The following is a 23,018-nucleotide window of genomic DNA, read 5'->3' as shown; positions in this document are numbered from 1 at the left end:
ACTGGCGATTTTCTCTTGTCCCAGAAATTGTGTGACCTTTAGCAAACTTTCTTTTCTGATCAAACAAAATTTGTTCAGTTTCTTCATGCGTAACATAAAAAAGATGATGCCTGAAATATTTGTAGAACTTATTAAGAGGCATGAATATTGAGATATCCAAAGGTCTCTGTGAGCTAACATGAGCTGCCTTTCTAACTTCTCCTCCAGTTCCATCACAAGGAGATTTTCTACAACTGATTACAAAGAAATTTCAGTCAGCAGAGGTACCAAAGTCCTCTTCATGCAGGCGTAAATTGATAAAATTTTTGTATTGGGCAGCATATCCATCACTAAAGTAGTGAACGCACTTGATGTCTCCTATTGTTATTCTCAAACATTTAATCAGACTCATTATGAATGCATGAACTGCAGTGGCATCATGATGAAGGCACTAATAATACAGCAACTGATATTCTGTAGTGCCTTACCACCAAAGTAAATCACAAAGGGTTCCAAATCAGATTTTCCAGGACACTGTTCATGGTATTGCACCATGCCGTCTTTTGATTCCAAACATGACACAGTATTCTAGATTAGTTTCTTGTAGTCCTCTTTCTTGATAGGTGTTGAAGCTAACATCAGTTTGGCATTTCAATGTATCACGCATAAATAAACTGAGTATGTACCAGCAGGATCAACTGCAATACACCACTTTGGCCTGAGTTCACAAAATTTTGGGAACCCGAATTCACTGCCATATGCTTACAGTAGACTATGAACATTTCTTTCATGTTACAAAGTAGGACACATTTCTGCTTATGACCTTTTTCACTGTCCACTCTTACTGCTATGTAATTGTTTTTGCCTGGGTACAGCTGAGAAAATTCATCATCTTTGAAGAAACTGAGGACTTTATCTTTGAGGCATTTTTGAGTATGCATAGCAATGTAAGGGATCAAACTTTCCTGAGAAGAGGGTAACTAATGTATGAATTATGGAGGAGACAGGTAGATCCTAAAGGTACTGTCCAGGAGCTATGGAACAAATATGCAACAATAGTTATTTGTTGGTTGTTCAACAGATTACTGAGCCCAGTGAGATAAATCTGACTGTTGTCTTAATTCATGACACATTTAAAGAAATATTAGATCTGTTGGAATGTGAGGATACTCTCAGTCAAATATGAAGATTTCAGGCCCACTTGGATCACTATGTCGACAGAATGAGTGACCTAGTGGATGTCGACAAGAATCAGAAACAATTTTTAGAAACCTATAGCGACACTATTAATGAATGGTTTCACATCCATAATAGAAAAATGAGTAATTTCGGTAGTGAAGTTAATTCGAGTGTTCATAATAGAGAGGCTGGGTAAACAATCATTGATACTCTGTTCACAAAGTTGCAGAACCACAGGATTTTTTGAAACAGTGTTGTCATTCATCATTGAATTCAGTGGGTCATATAGCTGAATTTTTGTATTTTATGATAGGTTTCAGAATAGAGCTCAGACCATGGAACTGGGTGATTTAAATGCTTTAAGATCAGTTGAGGTATCATCAGTCTGGCTGTGAATATTAATAAACTGTGTACAGCAAGTCAGAAGGAAAGTGATGGCATTGAAACCTCTGTACACCAAGGAGCAAGTAGTAAGCCATATTTTACAGTGGCTAAGCCATGAGAATAGTCAGAGAGCAGTATTTTGTCAGGCCTGCAAGATGTTGGCTCAATTAGACTAGGTAGTTCTGGAGAGCCAGGCTGTGGAATTTGTGGATATGCACAGGGATAGCCAATCTGTAAGAGCAAGAGATTGGGAGAGTAGAGATTTAGATGGGAGACAGGAGGTGGAGGAAGTACAGGGAGGAAGAGGAGGAGGAGGAGGAGGAGGAGGAGGAGGAGGAAGGCATTAGAGAAGGACACCTGGGGAACACTTCATCAAAAGTAGTTTGTCAGGATTGTGGCAAACCCAGACGTGTATGAAGGGAATTTAGGGAGAAGAGTAGAGAGCAAGAATTATGACAGCTGCAACAAAGACAGGGCAGATTCAGAGCCAGTTTAAGGCATAAGCGAGACAAGATGCCATTTGGGGCACCAAGCTGAGTGGGGTGTCAGAGGCACCACAGCTATAAGATTTCCATACAGCACATATCACAATTTGTAGGAACCATTTAGGGCGACAAGCCAAGAGGGGTGCCAGAGACAACCAAGTGCAAGATTTGTATACAATGTGTATCACAATTAGTAGAGAAAACTGACATGGATGAAAGTGTTTGAGAGAAGAAGGGGTTGGGGCTGGGAGGTGACACAACAAGTGGATTTTTCCTGTTTATTATGTTTCCCTTCTCCCATAAATAAACAATTATTTCTAATTATTATCTTATTTTCAATATATTTAACTATTGGCGAGTAACACCTGCATGAAAATCTGAAGTTCTTCTTTAGACTGGATTTCAATGGAATTTATTATTCAGATTATTATTTTTGCTGGTCTGATTCAATTGGTATAATTAGTTGTCATTACAACTCTCATAATTAAAACTTATAACTGACTGCAATATACTTTGCTACATGTAAAACTTCATGAGCTAATCAACATAGTTTGGAAAAGTGATCTACACCAATCATAAGTTAAGCATTCCCACTTTTCAGTAGTGGATTTTAAATTACCTAAAGCTAATTATCTTCAACAGTAACTGAACTTTGAAGTTCATGAGCAGCCCCTTTTTCATTGCATATTTTCATGAGAAGCACTGTTAAATTCTGCACTTTGACCACATACTTTTGTTACCTTAACTTATCTATACAAAATGATATACAGCACTGATTAACTCATTAATTAATAATTTCATGTAATTTGCTATAATTTGCAATCACACTTATACATATAAAGAATGGGACTCAAATTGTATAAAGACAGTAGTTTGCTGTAAGTTTATAGATTTCTGACTAGTAACATTTTATAAAAGCATAAATCACCTTAGTTCTAATAGTTCATCAAAAATAGTAAATTCCAACCTAGTCAAATTTTAAAGCATTATGTACTTTACAAAGTAACAATCTGTTCTTACACCCATGCATAAGCTGTTGGACATCACCAAAAACTGACAGTTCATGATTTGAGAGCTAACAAGTAACATCTACGTCAGATGTGCTATCGTTGTTGACTCACGTCACAATTATGTACACTCTATATGCAAAAATTAAATTCACCAGCAAATGCCAGTGTTTAATTGAACGCTAATGTTTAATTGGTTTCAAGAAGATTCTGTAACCTAAATTAATTAATAGTGTAATTGAACTGTGTTGTGAACAAGTACTGTGGAAGGTAATTCTCATATGAGTGATTTATTATTAAAATTAAATAAATCATGTAATGGACTCACTTAAATTAACTACTGAAGAGTAAATAACCTTCAGTGGGCTAATTAATTGTGAACCATCACAATTTCACGTAAAGGTGAACTTTTTTTGTGTCACAATACAGCAATCAACTTTGCCAGTGTAGCTGTGGGTGCTGGCCGGAACACCAGCACTAATAATGTTTCATAGAGAAAAATCTGATCACTATAGTTAATAAGTGAAATTTGAAAGAAATAAAATGTGTTTGTTAATGTTGTATGGTTTGTGAGGAACTTTCTGAAGCCGTGGGAATCCCCCCAACATCAGTATTCTATATTCTGACAAATTATTTCAAGTAGAGAAGAATTTCTACAGGATAAGTTCCATGCTGGTTGACTGCTGAAGAGAAGCAGAAATGCCTGGATATTGCAATCTTGCTCAAACAACGATTTGACCATGAAGGTCAAGAATTCTTGTGTTGAATTGTCACTATAGATGAAACATGAGTTAGAGACTTTAACCAGTGTTGAAATCACAGTCCAATGAGTGGAGGGCTTAATTCTCCATGTCCAAAAAAATTTCAACACGCTCAAGCAAATGATGATTTTTGGTTACTATCACCAAGGAATCATCATAACAAATAGAGTCCCATGTGGAACAAGTCTGACAGCAGTGTGTTATTGTAACTTCATACAAAATGTGCACAGAAAAATGCACAAAACCCAACCTCAGTTGCTCAAGGCTGAGCCCTCATTCTCCATGACAATGCTTACCCACATATCGGCAATGTTGCAGACTAAAAACTGCTTGAATATGGATTGGAAGTGTCATCACATCTTCCCCAAAACCTGAATACAAGTCCACCAGACTTCAATGTTCCCACAGTTGAAAAAACGTATGCACCGACTTAATTATCTTTCACTGGAAGCACTTTCTGTCACCATTACCTGAGCTATTCAACAGGTGAACAGAAGTGGCATTGTGGATGAAATAATAAAGCTTCTGAGATTTTGAGATTCAGTCATAGAGAAACAGGGAGATCATTTTGAAGGACTGTGAAGAGATAATTAAAAAACAAATAAACAGAAAATAAAAAATAAACCTATAAGTAAACAAGAAATTAGTGTGCATTGTCTATGGAACATCTCTCATAATATTGTCAGATCTTGCTGATTCTCTTTGCAATGCTGAAAGTGCTGTCTTGCATCCACGTGAAATTAAATACATCCAAAGAGAAAATGGCAGAAAGAAGCAATATACTTCTTGGTACATATAGGTTTATATTTTAATTTATTTGTAAGAAAAATGTTTTACAATGACATTTTGTACATATATCTATTAGACTATTGGGTAGGTAAATTTGAAAAATGAGAAACTGCAGGTCAGTGGCTTAATTCACTCTCTTTTATTGGGTAAATGACCAGTTGTGGAACTCTTAAAGTTACCTTTTACTCTTTTCACACGGAACCTTTGGTTTCATGATGATTTTGGGATGAGGATGACCTCAGATGATTAAGTGATTCTATTTTTTACACAAGATAATGGAACTTTTAAGTGTTCTGAAAACACTGTGTACGTAATAAAGGATTGTGGATGATGCAACTGTCCAGTGGTTTCTTCACTTTTTAAAATGGACTTCTACAGTTGCGGCTGCCCCATAAGAAGAGCTCTTTGTGAGTAGGTAAACATATTTCACATGGACAGTTGTCTTATGTATTTCACTGGATAGTGTGTCTGAATTATGTAGACAACATACTGTACATTGGTTGTCAATTGATTGTTGTCCCATGGCACTACAGTCATCCCAGTGGGGAAAAAAAAACTACAGCACCCATCACACCAAATCCCAAAACTAAAAATTCTACAGCAAGTCAGGCACCTTCCACTTACAGTGAAAATAATACTTTAATAAGAATAAGTCAAACAAGAAAATTCATTTACAAACATTTAGCCTATACACAACTGTATATAGACAAACTGTTAGTGCATGTATGAGATTCTCTACATCTACTGTGGGGAAGAAAAAATAAAAGTTTTACAATAACCTGACTTTACTGTCTGTTCGTGGTTTTTGTGATAATAAGTGAAGAAAATGAAATATTTAATAATAAGATTAAAAAAATATATTTCTACATGTACTCACATTTACTGAGCAATCTGTACCAAACTAACTGTTATTATAATCTAAATAACTTTTTTACTGGAGCACAAAACTTGTTCGTCTCGCTCAGTGCAGGGTTACCAAGCTATGCCACAGTACTTGGCTTTGTTGTCCTTGGAATGACATCTGTTACCATTACTTCACACCTGATTACTGTAAACATTTCCACAGCTGCACCTATTTTTTAAGGTCAGCTGCACCTGTTACTTATACAATAGCTAAAATATCAAATTTAATGGCACTTCAAAACTTTACTATCTTTTCATTGCCCGTGTTACCAACAAATGTATGGTACTGCACACCATTAACTAAAATAGGCATGATCAAATGACAAAAGCATTTACAAAGGTGCTCTGATAACGTTTGATAATGGGAGGGCAAGGCTCGGCAAATTATATTTGCGTTGCAAAAGGCTTAAGTTTTCCCAATATGTTGAAGCACTTGATACAGTATCGACATTGCTCGAGTGATTATGTGACGCTGACTCACATGACACTAGTGCAAGAGATATGCAAGAACCTATGACTGGCCACTGCAACAGCCTATTGCTTGGATTAAAATTTGATGATTTTGTGAAACACAGAAGGAAATAGCATTAAACTCTGTCATCATACAAACTTGTATTGTATTTGAACAGGTTTGCAATAAACATTGCCAAACATGTTTGGACAAGGTATACAAACATTACTGCTGATTTTTAAGTAAAGGTTACATTCAAAAACAGAAATGTTGTCCTTCAAAAAACATTAATTGATTCAGAAACCAGACCAGTATTTGATTTGGTTATGGGAGACTGTAATGATTTACTAAGTAGGTTACAAATTAGATATTTGGTCACTGTTTGCGTATTAGAATACAGGGTAAAAGTGTTACCAGCTTTTAATCACCCTTAGAAGATGATTGTGACATTCAGTTGGAACAAGAAGAAAAATTAATTGAAAATGAAATATCTAACAAAGGAATTCAATCATATTAAACTGCCTGTAATTGTTATCGCTAGAATAAATTACAGTGGCACAACCCGTAATGGGGATAGTAACAACAGATGTCACAATAGATTGTGGGATGAGCAGAAGTTTTGGAATGGGACAGAATTGTAATTGCAATCTTTCTTTCATATATTATTTGGTGTTGTTACACATGACCTGTTCTCTAGAAGATATTGCAGTCTTTTTTCACAGTTGCTCAAGCAGAGCACTACAGAAGGATTGGAAGGGGAACAGTGACACCAGCTCAGCTGTGAGCTTTGATGATTGTCGTGAGGTGACTGATGAGGGAGCAGCAAATTTCCTCATGTTGCCAACCATGAGAATCTATACAACCTGCTTTGGCTTTTTATGAACATCTACCACATTTAAACTGCAGTTTGACAGAATCTACTTGTAGTCTGAATTAAACTGACTTTAAAATTGGACAAATGCTCAACAACAGTATCCATTTCTGCAGAGTATGGTGAAAGTCTAGATAGGGGCCACTGGTGTACTTACGCGCTTCTTGCTACAATGTTGTTGTTGCTCACCGTGACATATGATGGGAATGAAAGAGAGTGTGTCAGCTGGTTCTACACAGCCAATGAGAGAGCAGCAGGCTGTTGATATGTTTGGATGGAAGAGACATTGTAATATTCTCATGTCAGTATAGAAGTGAAATCTGATATGTATTCATAAAAGAAACAGCTGTACTCTCAGGTCCCACTGTAACGACAACCACAGAAATAGCAACATATTTGGAAGAAGCAGCCAAATATTTGTGAGAACGAAAATATATATTTCACAGCTGTGCTATTAGGCTCATGACGATGGTGATGATGATGATGGTACCATGGACTACAGGGTTAGTAAGCAAAAAAGAGTAGAAAACAAAACAGCCTGAAAATTAATGTAAACCAATCTTTTTTGTTTATTTTATTTCTCGTAGTATTTTCAAAATATAGGCAATACATGGCACAAGTTTAGAATAGGTATATGTTAACTTTTTGGCAGATACTTAACGTCAGTAAAACAGTTTGTAATTTTGATTAGTCAGAATAAGTAAAAAATAAAATAAATTTTCTCCACGGGCCTCTTAAGAAGGGGATGGGAGGGGAGGAGAAAGAGGGGGGGGGGGGGGGTGAGGAGAGGGGTCACCTCATATTCAAGACCATCTTACACTTCAGTAAATGTGGAGAACATTGTGAGGCAAAGAACAATCCTCTTATACTCACTGCTACTAGATAACATAAATGCCTAAAAAAGTTTCACATTTCGTTCTTCAGAACACTTCACTCACCTCTCTTTTTCCGCCTTGAATCTATTGCAGTGCAATTTGCTTGTGTAACTTCACGTTGAGGCAGCCATGGTCTGTCCCACACCTGTATATCACAGATATACTGGTTCTGAAATAACACCACACCATCAGATGAAAATCTGTGGATTTAGTTTTAACACACATATACACAAAGAATTAAGTTGTATGAAAAGGAGAAGTCAACTGAGAAAATTTTACAACTACAAGGAGACAGAATGTCTGGCAAATGATTACTTTCAGGAGGTGAATCTGAAAGTAGTGCTGATTAACACAATTAAAAGTAGAAAAAAACTACACGAAATTTTTGGAATTATCAGTTCACTCCACAACAAACAAATATGTTAACACTTTTGAGATACTACAAAGACAGAAGTCACTAATTTTCAAAATAATTATGACAATTTGTGTTATTGCCAGCCGCGGTGGCCGAGAGGTTCTACGCGCTGCAGTCGGGATCAGCGTGACTGCTATGGTCGCAGGTTCGAATCCTGCCTCGGGCATGGATGTGTGTGATGTCCTTAGGTTAGTTATGTTTAAGTAGTTCTAAGTTCTAGGGGACTGATGACCTCAGATATTAAGTCTAATTGTGCTCAGAGCCATTTTTGAACAATTTGTGCTATTATGAACCCAAAACACAACAACAAATCTTCAAAAGATGCCTTTTGTGCAAAGACAGCATTATTGTTAACACTATTAAAAAGCTCTATTCAAATATATATTGAAGTGTGGACATGGTTGTCACTGCTTACAGTCATAAACATGCAGTGAACCGGTTCTATTGCCGCATCCAAGCACTATGCTCAAGGGAGAGGCTTGGTGACAGGAAATGTTGAGAGTCGTTTTTGTTGGTGACACACATTTATTTTTCCGTACCTTACAAGATAGTATATACAACGTTTATCATTAATGTCCATACATACAGATTCATTGCACTGGCAATGTGGTTCAATCACCGATCCTGGAGGGTATACACCCTGGTGATGAGCCATGGCACGACAATGTAGACCATGCAAGACAAAGTCTGCATCTCCAAAAGTTCAGATTTTGGTGTGACCTGTGGATCATCATGACTTTCATGGGTGGGAGAAAAAGTTCTGCAAAATGAATGGATGCATTTTGTGAAATGTGCAAATGTGCAAGATTTCACATACATGTTTGTGGGGAATCACATTAACTTGTCCCTCGTGGTTTATGGTGAGAAAGATCAGAGATGGTGAGAAAGGTCAGAGATGTGTGTTGCATCGCTTTGACCAGCTAACACTGCCTGCCTGCTTTGTCCCACCTAGGCATGTGAATGATGCACCATTGCCAAAATTTGGTGTAACAGGAAAGCTGCATGCTTGGGCTGTGCGAATGCCTGGCACCATTTGGTTGTGTCAGCTGTGCTGCAGCTCTGCTCTTCTCCCGGAGGTCAGAGCTCCATAGCCACAAAAAAATATGGCGATCAATCTGTGGCACTCATTTGTTTAAGTTCGCACACTGCATGGTGACTGCGGTCGGTCGCTCAGCAGTTAAAGGGTGATGGCCATAACGTCAGCACGCCAGACTGGTGTTGTTGAGCGTGTCCTCGCACGGTCAGCTAGTGATGCTGGCAGCATGCACTGGCTAGGAACCTTCCGTAGCAAAGTGCAGTGTACGCACGTGGCTGCAAGTCAGCTGGGAAGATGTCTCAAAGGCCAGTGCACTGATATCTTAATAATGATCCAGAGTGTTCACTAATGCTACAGTTAATGCACTTCAGTAGAACAAATTTCACTTTTTAAATTGTTCAGAGTGACACCAAGAATGACAAGTCCAAGTGTTCACACTTGCATGTTCCGCAAGTTCATCAACTGACTCAGTTGCAGGAGCACAGTGCATTTCTTGATCCAGCCTCAACGTTCAAGACAATGGAGGCCCAGAGAGTATACATGAGTATGGTGTCTTCACGACTTGAATGAAGGTCCTAGAGCTGCTAAGGACAAGTCCGGTGGCAGTGTGGGTGATGTTCGGAGCTCAATGACAACGCAAATACAGTAGCTGGCACAAATACCACTCTGGCCTCAACATCCAATGCAGCGGAAGCACAGGGGTGCAAACAAAGGTTCAGGAGCTGTGACAGACAGGGGAGGCATAGTCTGGAGCTCAACTGGAGCTACCGGCTGAAGGTGTGTTCAGCTGGAGACGGGGTCTCTACAGCACAAACATTTGAATCAGAGGCGGTGGCTGGTGCATGTGATATAGTCCGCTGGTGGCTGTGGTGGGGGTGACCAGTCCACCTATGTTGGGTGTGGTCCAGGCGGCAGCACTGGCTCCCTGGGTGGTGTGGTGGGAGGTGTATGTTGTGCCGCAATGACAGCAGGCTGCTGCTGTGCATCACCAGTGGCTACAGAAGCAGGATCTGTCTGACTGCTGGTGGAAATAGTGTCGTCTGCTGTCAGATCTTCCTCCGGGTCTAAAAAGTGTGTGGCTGCTGGAGCAGGCAAGTTGTAAGCTGGCTTGACGTGGTTGGTTGAGACTGTAGACTGCTTCATGTGGCACTCAATGTCCTGCATTTTTTCTGTTGGTTGATCACATGGTGTGGTCCAGAGGAGGGCAGCTAGAGGGGTGACTGTACTGCGTTGGTACGCAACATAACCCGCATGCAGCGCTGCAGGTCGGTGTGCACAAATACCTTCCCTGTGCCGTGCTGCATCGGCTTGTGCTCTCGGAGGCCAGCCATTTGAGTGCACAGGCATTTTACCAGAGTGGGTGCCATGGCTCCATGTAGGGGTGATACTTCTACAAAATCACCCAGGCTTGTCAGAGGCTGTCCATAAACGAGATCGGCAGGTGCCACATTGATCTCCTCCTTTGGCATTATTTGCAGGCCGAGCAGCACCAGTGGGAGTGCCTCAGTCCATGAGGTGTCATGGAAAGTTAGGGCAGCTTCCAGAGTCCTGTGGAGCCGTTCATCTGTGCCATTTGATGCCAGATGGTAGTGTGTTGTCCTGTGTAATAGGATGACACACTGTCTGGCGACATGCATGAACAATGCACAGTGAAATTGGCAGCTGTGGTCAGTTGTCACATTACTGGGACATCCAAAGCATGCCACCCAGTTGTCAATGAATGTGGTGGCAATGGTCTTGGCAGTGAAGTCCTTGATGGGTGTTGCCGCAGCCAGTGAGTGAAGCAGTCCACTATACTTATAAGATAACACTTGCCTTAAGAGAAGGAGAGAGCAGGCCAATGAGGTCCACATGGACGTGCGCAAATTGACTTGTTTCATTGGGGAAGGTGCCCATGGGTGCGTGGGTGTGCCTCCAAACTTTGGCAAGCTGACATGGCATACGAGAGCATTCCCATTCACAGCAGTCCTTCCAAAGCATGCGCCAGACAAAACGCACAGCAATGAGGATCAAAATGCTGTTGGTGCCAGGGTATTACAGCATGTGCACACAGTTGAGGGCACTGCACCGGAATTTCTCTGGAAGGAACAGTCAGTGCGCACCGGTTGAGATGTCACACCAAATTTTCCATGTAGAGCTGCAGACAGGCACCAGCCCCTGTTGCAAGCTGCTGGAGGTGGCGTGACACAAACTGTGCAGTTCTTCATCATTCTCCTGTACTTTGCCAACGTCCTCAAAGTTTTCACAAGGATGATATAATGGCATATGCTCAGGTCAAACAATCAGCAACTATGTTGTCTATCCCCAAAATATGATGGATGTCAGTAGTAAATTGCAACCTGTACTCTAATTGCTGGAGATGACACAGTGAGCAAGGTGACTGTTGTGAAACGCTTGAGTAATCAGTTTGTGAGCAGTGAAAATGCCGAATTGTCAGGCTACTACTGATGGGTGGAAGTATTTTACTGCCCCATATACCGGAAGCAACTCTCAGCCATAAGCGCTCCAAGCACATTGCGATTCAGATAGCTTCTTAGAGAAAAATCCGAGCATGTGCCAGGTCCCATCAAGGTGCTGTTGTAATGCCGTGCTGACGTTGGTCTGGCTGGCATCCACCACTAAGACCGCACAGTGTCCGGGTGCACCAGCTGTGTTCCTTCTGTGAGATTCTGTCCTGAGCCTGTGGAGTTCTGCTCCACTGTGTCCGTCCAGTTAACAGGGGTCTTCCCTTTTGAGTTGGGACTGTGGAGTGCCTTAGTCATGGGCTTTTGCATGGCTGCAGCATTGGACAGAACAAGTTCAACATGCTGTGGTAATGGTGCAATTTCTTGTGCATCTGGGGGTGCAGCCCGTTTAGAATGACTTGCAGTTCCTGCGACAGTGGTGTCAATCTGGAAGGGGTAATTAAGTGCCCATGGAACTCGTTTTCCATCACACTGAATGCACACTTCACTCAGGTGCTGAAAGACGGTGGTTAGGTGGTGACAGTGGAGCTTGGGCAACTTGGACTGCAGTAGGACGTCGTTGAGGAATGCAAAACAAAATGACAATCTTAACAATATGCCATCCAGGGACTGCTGCCAGATCTGGGTAGCATTCCAAAGACCAAACGTTACAGACAGGCTTTCAAAAAACCCAAAGGGTGTTACAATAACTGTTTTCTCAATTACTTTGGGTGCCACCGGAATTTGGGAATATGCCTTTGTGCAATTGATCTTACTAAATAATGCACAGCCTGCCAGTGCGTGGCTGAAGTCTTGAAGGTGTGGGGTCAGATCTGTCTGGCATTGTTTGTGAATTAAGGGCATGATACTCCACACATGGGCACCAAGAATTGTCTTTTGTTGGGACAAAATGTAGCACTAATGACCATGGGCTGCTTTACAGTCAAACGACGCCTTCCCACAGCATGACCTCAAAATCTACCTTTGCTACTGCAAGTCTGTTGGGCACGAGTTGGCGTGGGTGTCTTGATATGGGAGGGCAGGATGCGGTTGGTATGTCGTGCAGCATCGAATGTTTAATGTCCTTTGGTGCACGAGCTGGTCAAGTGAGGTCAGGGAATGTTTTGAGGATGTCAGCATAAGGTCTAGGGCACTTCACAGGTTTTATACTGTAGAATGTGGCCTGTCAGTACTGTCCGACTATCTTTAAATTGTTGTGTTAATGAGCTGCCTGTTTTTTTATGTTGGCTAGCAGCCTGTAGTGGCCAAGAAAGTCTGCACCCAGGATCAGCTCATTGACATCGGCCACAGAAAACATCCGTGAGTATGTGTGGTGTAGTCCTAGGTCTAAATTGCTGTTGTGTATGCCACAAGTTTTAATGGCCAAATTGTTCACTGCCTGTGACGGAGAGTGCCTCAGCCTGCCTGTGGTCTCCTGATATAGAACAGGGGAATATTGCAAGGTCTGAACCTGTATTAACAAGGTACTTCACGCTGCCCACTTATTATGCTGTGAAGAGACATCTTGATCCTGAATTGCAGCCAGGTGTGTGTCGGCCCAGTCACAGTTGGCATATGAAAGCATGCAGGGAGGATGACACTTTGATGCTTCATTGACGAAGCATGCATGGTACCAGCAGAAGTTGCTAGCCAGCTGCTTTGCTATCCATGGAGTACTGTTGGAATGGCTGGTGCTGGACTGCCAGTTGCATGAGGCAGTTCATCAGTGGATGCATCAGCTGCCACTGTGCTGCCTGCTGCCCTCCACCCTTGAATGCACCAACTAGTCAACTTGAGTGACAAGAGCTACCACCTTTGCAGCCAAGTTATGCACTAGCTGGGGCAGGTCAGTGTCTGAGTGGTGGCGGCAGTGGGTCACGCTGTCATGGAGGTGGGGGAAAAGTGTCATAAGCTGCTGCGGCTGTGGCGTTAGGCGCCAGTGCATTGTGCACCCAGTCGGCCAAGTTTGCAGCAGCACCCAACAGCATCTCTGTCTGTTCTGTTATCACTGCCTGCACCTGAGCTGGTAGGCTGCACACCCAGATAATGCGTAACAACGAGCCCGGTACCAAGTCAGACTGTGTGGTACTCTGCAAATGGTGCAGGAACTGTGAGGGCCACAGGTCGTTGCATTCCTCTTGTCACAGTAGTTGGTGCTCCCCTTGTTCCTCGGATGATGAGATCTACTGAGTCAGCTCTTCCTTGAGGCATTTATATGATGACTGCGTCATTGAGGTGGTGATTATATCCCGCACTTTGGCTGCATATATTTGGTCAAGCTGGCTCACTATACGCCCACATTTTGCAAGTTGGCAGGTTATGTGGTTGCTCATGTAGTCTGCCTCCACTTGGCTGAACCACAGTACGGGGTCACGGGGCCAAAAGGGAGGTAGCCTGACCAACACCTGTCCAGTGCTTGTGACCACTCCAGCAATTGTAGGAGGTGTTGGTGTGGCGGGACTTAGTACGCCAAAATTTTGCTGAGATGTCTGCAGTTGTGCAGAGTCCATGTGTGTAGGGCATGCTTGTAACTCACTCTCCAGCCTCTGGCTGCAGGTGAACAGGTCTTTGATAATCTTTTGCAGCTTATATAAAGTTGCTATCTTAATTAAGTCCTCACACAATGGGAAAGCACACAATGAAGATAACACAACACATGACAAAAAAGCACAAAAAATAACACTAGGCAGTTCACGAGTGAAGCATACAAACACAAAAAGAAACACAAAAAACATGTTTATCCAAAAACCTCAGTAATTTTTCACTATGGAATACTGTTCAGGTGCCAGTCAACTCACAGTTCCATGTCACTCATACCAATGAATGTTCATTACCAAGTGTTAGCCTCAGATCACGTCGGGGTCACCAGTGATGCAGAGACGTGGTTATCACTGCTTTCAGTCATAAACATGCAGTGAACTGGCTTTACTGCTGCGCCCATACACTGTGCTCAAGTAAGAGGCTTGTTGACAGGAAATGAGGAGGATAATTTTTGTTGGTGACACACATTTATTTTTCCACACATTGCAAGGTGGTAAGAGCAGTGCTTATCATTAATGTCTGTCCGTACAGGACTGTTGCACTGGTGGTACTGCTTGATCAACGATCCTGGAGAATATATACTCTGATGATGAGCCATGGTGCAACCCCATGGACCACACGAGACAATGACCATGTCTCCAAAAGTTCAATTTTTGGCGTGAACCATCACGCGTCATGACTCTTGCAGATGGGAGAAAAAGCACTGCGAAAGGAATGGATGTGTGCCATGAAATGAGTGAGTGTGCAAGATTTTGCATACATGTTTGTGGGGAGCCATGTTAACTCGATTCATGTGAAGAAATGTAGGAGATTTGTGTCGCGTTGCATTCACCAGCCTGTACTGCCCATCTGCTCTGTCCTGTGTGGGCTGGGAAAGCTGCGCACATTAGCCACGTGAATGCAGGCATCATTTGCTTATGTTGGCTGTGCTGTAGTTCCACCCTTCATGCATTTCTGTGGTGTGGCTGCCACAATATTATATATGTGGTAGGAGATTTGTGCTTCATTTTACCTTCATATAATTAAAGAAACTATAAAATTCATTGTTTGTTCTGCATATTTGATGTAAACATGTGTAATAACATTATTTTTTTGGCTGAATTGTACATTTGAAAGTAATAAGAGTGTTTGAAACAATTTTGCACATATGTTGAAACAACTTACTGTGATGATTTTTAATTATGTTATCAAAAATTGTACTGTTAACAATGGAGCATTTGTTCAAAGTCCTATGTAAAGATGGGAGTTGACCACTAGAGAGCATTGTTGATCAGAGGATTTGTGACAGACCACTTGTGTCACTTTGTACAATAAAAATGTAATGAAAAGTATAAAGGCATATCTGTTACTTAATCCATGTAGCACACTGAATAGGCTTTTGATCCAAATCCCATGCTTGGGAAGAATTCCTGTACAACAAACATGATACACCACCCATACAGACTGTTAACATTCTGTCAAATTTAAAATTGCAGCAAATTTATATAATTTTTTACTGTTAAGAACAAAAATATGTTTATTATAGAGGAATGAAAGATTATGTTGCATTACAGCATGATGAAGGAGCTGGAATCCACTGAAACTAGTCAGGATGGTCATATTAATTTCTTTCAAGTTGTTTGTATTAACCTCTTGTAGGTTTCATGTGTATTCATATCACATATCATATTTCACAAAAATCTAAGTGACACATAGCACTGAGGACCTAGAAGGGTGTAACAAATGTAAAACTGAGTGATGGTTTTGAAATAAACTGAAGCTTGCTGCCTGCTCTTATCAAACACTGGAATGAAAATCTGGAATGAGAAAAGTGCAATAGCAAACACAATAGACATGGAACACCAAAACAGAAGAGTACAGTACAAAACTTTTATTTTACTTTTGTGGATGCTATGCAGAAACATTGTTTGTGATGGAACATTTTTGAGATATTTCAGACTATTAGTAAACCAAAAAAATGTCAAAATCAGACTATAGTCTGGGACAGAGAACAATGGGAAGGGACAAGTTTGGGCTAACGTAAAAAGAAACAGAAAGCTATTCAATGTCAGGGTGTTGATTATTTCAAGAATTTCTAGACTGGCTTAAAGCGCATGTTGTTAATGATGTAAGGGGACAGAGTATCAAAATAGATGGAAAATGTGATGGACTGGGTCATTAATTATCTGAATAATGAAACATTTCAGTTAAATAGTGAACCAATGATTCAAATTTTGCAGGCAGGAGGTAATTTGACAAGTGGCAATGTAAACAGTGTTCATCTTGCATAAGTTAAATGAGAAACACATGGACTTCTGATTACCGACAAATCTGAGGTAGAACAAGAAACTGATCAGGCATATCTTGACTTTCAGAATGAACTAAATGATATTACTAGGGTACTGCCAAAAATGTTAATGGGCCTAGTAATGACAAAGTAGCTTGTGTGATGACAGTATATAACTCTATATTTTCAGTGACATAGATGACAATGACGATGGGACTACATGTTTTCCAGTATTAAAAGATGAATATCTAACCAAAGATTAGGAAGACATTATATTTGAAAATTTTGTAAGTGGAGAAATCTACATCTTTAAATGATGCTCAAATTTCACAAATTTAGTCTGAAGTTCATGAGCTAACTCTCAAATCTGACACAAAACAATCATGTGAATATGCAGATTCAGTTTCAGAAAACAAACAAAGTACTGTGACTAATGTGGAGAATAGTCATGCATCAGTTGCAGCCAATGACAATCTAATTATTCCATGCAGTGATAATTTAGAAACAGACATTTTGAGTGAAAGAGATGACATTGAAAGTGTTGTAACTAGGCTGTGTGAATCAGTCAATTTTCCAGCAGACTGTACAAAAATTTTTTTAAACCTGTTGCACGGGGGGGAGGGGGGGGGGCGAGCTACACTCAGTACATAAAACTCAAAAATGATACTACATGTGGATTTACTAGAATTTTATGAGTGTTTACAGCTTGACTGGCATATACAAATATATTGGAAGGCATATACAAATATAAGCTGCAAATAGTTTAAAAACAATGAAACATGAGTCTGTAGTAACACAGAGTGCAATGTAGACTTGGGCAAGACACTTGAATCTGTAGATAAACTGTGTAACTTTGACACACCTACTTCTTGTTCTGTCCAAAACTTACAAGGTACTGTATTGATTCGTTTTGAGCTATCATTTGTTTCAAGTGAAAGAGTAACACTGTTTTGTAAATACAGAACTGTATTTGCTTGTACTAAAAGGTCAAGTAGTTCGAAAGTAGATTTGAAGGAAAAGTAATAATAAAGTTTAGAGACACAAACTTGTTCATTATTGTTGGAAAGGTTCCACAAGAATGTACAAAAAGAGAAGCCATGGAGACCACCAGGTAGAATAAATGAAGTGCAAGACCAATAGCAATTCACAGAAGTTTGCCTTCATGAAGGAACAACATTATTTTTTAATCCCATTTTCAGTATTGACTGTAACTTTGGACACTGATAATGTTTATGTTTGGAATTTATATTGTACTGAGATTATGTCATCACTGTTTGATGCTTTTGATTGTTTTGTGTTAGGAGATATAATGTAATATGAACACTGAGGACTATGTTGGACTTTGTTTATTTTCTACTTTCAGTTATTTAGTAGTAGGATTGAAACTGTGTTCAGAATGATTAATAGTTTTACTTTTCTTTATGTCTTTTTCCACAAAATGGATTTACTATTTTCTATTTTCATAATACTTGCTGAAAGGTGTGATAAGTTGCACTTATTAATAGCACTATACAGTATTAATGCTAAAAATGTTGGGAAATTAATGATTATGATATATAGTAGCTGATATAGGAAGCTTCATCAACGTTTTACTGGAATAAATTACTGATTTTTTGATATGAAGAAAGAGATTATGTTGAGAAAGCTTTGTGTTATGCTGCTGGGGAGGATAATTTTGTAAATGGACTCATCCATCAGACACTTGTAGATTTGCTATATGGTTCACCTTGCTGCATAGTGATTAACGTTAAAGGCTAGATTGCATTATGATGTCTTCAGGAACTAATAATTAAACCATGTTCATAATAATCAATAGTCAGTGAAATGTGTTCTAGTACACTAAGCTAATGGTTGATGGTAGGGAATGTCATTACAAATTGTGGAGATTCAATGAACTGTGTAGCACATCACGGACAGGATTTGAAACTCAAATACTTTATCTTTGTGTATATTACACTAAAGAACCAAAGAAACTGGTATAGGCATGCATATTCAAATACAGAGATATGTAAATGGGTAGAATATAGCACTGTGGTTAGCAATGCATATATAAGACAACAAGTGTCTGGCACAGTTGTTAGTTTGGTTACTGCTGCTACAATAGCAGGTTATCACGATTTAAGTGAGTTTGAACATGGTGTTACAGTTGGTGCAAGAGCAATTGGACACAGCATCTCCGAGGTAGCAATGAAGTGGGGATTTTCCCACACGACCATTTCATGAGTTTACTGTGAATAACAGGAATCTGGTAAAACATCAAATCTCTGACATTGCTGTGGCCACCTGAAAGAATGGGACCAATGATGATGGAAAAGAATTGTTCAGCATGACAGAAGTGCAACATTTCTGCACATTTCTGCAGGTTTTAAAATGCTTAGCCATCAAAAAGTGTCAGCAAGTGAACCATTTAATGAAACATCATCAATATGGGCTTTCAGAGCTGAAGGCCCACTTGTGTATCCTTGATGACTGCATGACACAAAGCTTTATGCCTTGCCTGGGCCCAGCATCACCGACATTGGACTCCTGATGGCTAGAAACATGTTGCCTGGTCAGACAAGTCTCATTTGAAATTGTATCGAGCGGATGGATGTGTACGGGTATGGAGATAACCTTATGACTCCGTGGACCTACAAGTCAGCAGGGGACTGTTCAAGCCAGTGGAGGCTCTGTAATAGTGTGCGGTGTGTGCAGTTGGAGTGATATATGATTGCTGATACATCTAGATATGACTATGACAGGTGACACATATGTAAACATCCTGTCTGATCATCTGCATCTATTCATGTTCACTGTGCATTGTGACGGACCTGGGAAATTCCAAAAGGACAATGCAACATCCCACATGTCCAGAATTGCTACAGAGTGGCTCCAGGAACACTCTTCTGGGTTTAAACGCTTCTGCTGGCCACCAAACTCACCAGACATGAGCATTATTGAGCATATCTGGGATGCCTTGCAACATGCTGTTCAGAAGAGATCTCCACCCCCTCGTACTCTTATGGATTTTTGGACAGCCCTGCAGGATTCATGATATCAGTTCCCTCCAGCACTGCTTCAGACATTAGTTGAGTCCATGCCATGTCATGTTGCAGCACTTCTGCATGCTCACGGGGGGCCTTACACTGTAGTAGGAAGGTGTACCAGTTTCTTTGGGTATGCAGGGTATGTTTGAAGAATGCAGTACTAACATGTAGCACCTAAAGTTGACTCTACATTATAATGTTTAATCATTACACTTCTAGTTAAAGCATGACATAGCTGGCATTAGGAATATGTTCTGTGTGACTGAGTCATTTTATTCGTGTAAGCATTATCTAGTCTTAGTCAGTTTGGAAGCATTAGGTACTCAGTTTCAATTTATTTGATTAGTAAGATATTCAGAGATATTTTGGCTAAGTAAATACATTCTTTGTCAGTAGATAATAATGGAAGTGTTACAGAGCATTTATGTAATTTGATCAGATTATAGTTTCAGAATTTGCAAGCTTAGTACGGGATCTTCATTAGCATGAAATCAAAAGTTAATTAATTTGCATTTTAATGCTATTATTTCATAAAATGTTTCAGTGTGTTGTGCTGTATGAGCACATAGTAAGTAGTGAGAAGTTAGTTAGGTTGTGTTTCATTTTTCCTGATAAGTTCGTTGTGACTTGTTGGAACGGAGTTTATTGTGTGGAATTAACAACAAATGTTGGCAGTAAATGGCAGAGTATGAAATGGAAACATCCAAATAAAGTTCAAGACCCAACCGTCCACAGGAAAACTGATGCTTACAGTTTTTTGGGATGCACAAGGCCCAGTACTGGAACATTATTAAAGGGGCACAACAGTAAACAATGTACATTACAGTGAGATGCTTACTGCTAGGCTAAAGTCTGCAATTCGAAGCAGTCGCTAAGTATTGCTGTCAAAAGGTGTTGTGTTGTTGAACGACAGTGCCCGTCTGTATACTGCTGCCCACACTGCTGAAACACTCCAGAAACTCAAATCTGAAGTACTGGATCATCCTCCATATAGTCCCAATCTTGCCCCTTCTCACTATCACTTGTTTGGTTCACTCAAACAGGCATTAAAGGGCTGTTGATTTGCCTCGGATGAAGCAGTGAAAGAAGCGGTGCATTCCTGGTTCACAGTTCAACTGAGAACCTTCTTTTATGAGGGTATCAGGAAGCTTGTACAACAAGGGACCAAGTGAGTTGAAACTCAAGGAGACTATGTCAAAAAATGATCTTTTGGTACGTTTTCTATTTGGTTACAATAAAATTTTATAACTACTTTGTGGATAATAACTGACTTAACCTCATATTTGTTTAAATTAAAGAATCAGTTGCATTATGTTCAATTTGTGAAAGATATGCAGCAGAAAAGTTTCAATGTGTTAATATAAGAGGACTTCCTTATTGTTACTATGATTATGTGGCTCATCCAGTTAAATTAATTAACACTTGTACTCATTATGCAGCATTTTACTGACATTTGGTGAATTGCTTTACTAATGCATCTGCTACATATATTTATTTATTTATTTATTGGTCCAAGAATCAGTTTCATACATTGTTTCTACTTGTGATATAGGGAAGTAGACTGTATCACAAATAAATGTGATGCAGAATTAAATTGCAAATATAGACTGAAGATTGTACACCAGAATGTACAGTCATTAACAAACAAAGTTGATGAAATAAATATACTCCTCAATAGTGAATGGAAAGATGTTTCAGTGTTATGTTTTTGTGAGCATTGGTTACAAAATGAGTATTTTCAGTACTTAAAAATATTACATTTTAACCTTGCAAACTGCTTTTGTAGAATGGAATCAAAACATGGGGGAACTTGTATATATGTAAAAGAAAATGTAGATTATAAGAGTATAACATCTGTTTGCAAACTTGGTTGTGAAAGAGACTTTGAAATCTCAGCTGTAGAGTTAATGTCTGAAAACACTATTATTTTATGTGTGTATAGATCTCCTGTTAGCAAAATAAGTGTTTTTTTCAAAAAATTGGACCTTGCTTTAGGCAAACTTAAGACAACTGGGAAAACAGTGGTACTATGTGGTGATTTTAATATTGACTTTCTGAGCCATAGCCCTCACAGGTAAACGTTTTTAAATATTATAAAAGCCTACAATCTTTGTCTTACTGTTAGCTCTCCAACACACGTAACTAAAACTAGTGTCACTCTCCTTGATCAGGTATGTGTAAACATGGACAAGTGTACATCAGAAAACTTTGATACCGGCTATAGTGACCACCTTTCACAATTACTGACCATACCTGTAAATCACACTTCCACCAGTATAGAAAATGTTATCCATAAAAGGATTTATAGTGGGAAAAATATTGAATGCTTCCAGTACCTAATCAGTGAACAATCTTGGAGAGAAGTATATGATACCTCTAATACTAACGAAAAGATGGAACATTTTTTGAACATATTCAAGCATAACTTTGACATAGCTTTTCCACAAAGGAAAGTTATTTCCAAGAGCACAGATAGACTCAGAAACTGGATTACATCAGGCATCAGAGTATCTTGTAAAAGGAAGCGGGAACTTTTTCTGCAGTCAAAAACTAACAGCAGTCCAGAATTTATTAATTATTTCAAAAAATACAAGCTAGTTTTGAAACGCATCATAAAGGAGGCAAAAATTAAGGAAAACGACAAATATATTATGAAGTCATCCAATAAAACTAAGTCCATGTGGAAAGCTGTGCAGGATCTTACTGGGAAGAAGACAACTCACAAAAATATTGTGATATCACATGATGGCAATAATATCACTGACCCTAGGGAAGTTGCAAATAGTTTCAATTCTTACTATGCAACTGTTGCTGGGAAATTAGTGAAGGAAAAATTTGGAAATCCACCTAATACAACATGGAAAGAACTTTCATCTATTGAAATAAATAATATATCCATGTTCCTCAGTCCAGTAAGCCCAACAGAGCTCCTAAATACCATTAATTCACTGAAGAGTAAGTACTCAACTGGTATTGATGATATTCCAGATTATATTATAAAAATAACAGCAAGACAAATACTTTCACCTTTATTGGACATATGCAATTCATCCTTATCATGTGGTGTCTTCCCTCAGCAACTGAAAATGTCAAAAGTAATACCCCTATATAAAAAAGGTGATCATCAATGTATGGGTAACTATAGGCCTGTGTCTCTATTGTCAGGGTTTTCGAAAATTATTGAAAAAGTGTTCCTTTCAAAACTAATTACATTCTTCGACAAGAATAATATTATTTCTGGGTGTCAACATGGCTTCAGACCACAGAGATCAATTGAAACTGCCACTTTCAATCTGATAAACCATGTCGTAAATGCAGTGGACAACCACAGGAATATCTCAGGTTTATTCTTGGACCTAACAAAAGCTTTTGATGTGATTGATCATTCTATACTCCTGAGGAAGCTCGAATGGTATGGTGTAAGAGGTGTGCCAAATCAGTGGATCAAATCATATTTGGAATATCGTTCTCAGGTAACTGAAATTAAGTACACAGAAGGAAATGAACTCCAGGTACACGTTTCAGAACCATGTGGACTAACTCATGGTGTTCCACAGGGCTCCATTTTAGGTCCCTTTCTTTTTTTGGTCTACATTAATGATTTCC

The 23,018-nt window shown here is 39.6% G+C and overlaps 1 protein-coding gene across 8 annotated transcripts in view; it reads right to left on the bottom strand.

The window, feature by feature from the left end:
• Nucleotides 1-23,018, bottom strand: part of LOC126482327 (uncharacterized) — a 463,601-nt gene that overhangs the window by 217,472 nt on the left and 223,111 nt on the right. For 3 of the 8 annotated variants that reach the window (XR_007587631.1, XM_050106380.1, XM_050106387.1), the window contains exon 7: nt 7,748-7,853. The exons of 4 other annotated variants lie outside the window; for them this stretch is intronic. Coding sequence is in view for 3 of the 4 variants with exons in the window: in XM_050106380.1 (XP_049962337.1) it covers nt 7,748-7,853 (106 nt within the window). In the remaining variant the exon portion in view is untranslated. The remainder of the gene's footprint in view (nt 1-7,747; nt 7,854-23,018) is intronic. One more of the 8 variants, XM_050106385.1, reaches the window with a different exon arrangement.

Source organism: Schistocerca serialis, chromosome 5 (assembly GCF_023864345.2).
Source record: "Schistocerca serialis cubense isolate TAMUIC-IGC-003099 chromosome 5, iqSchSeri2.2, whole genome shotgun sequence".
NCBI lineage: Eukaryota > Metazoa > Arthropoda > Insecta > Orthoptera > Acrididae > Schistocerca > Schistocerca serialis.
Note: the sequence above shows the minus strand (reverse complement) of the source record. Positions and strands in the feature narration are given on the sequence as shown.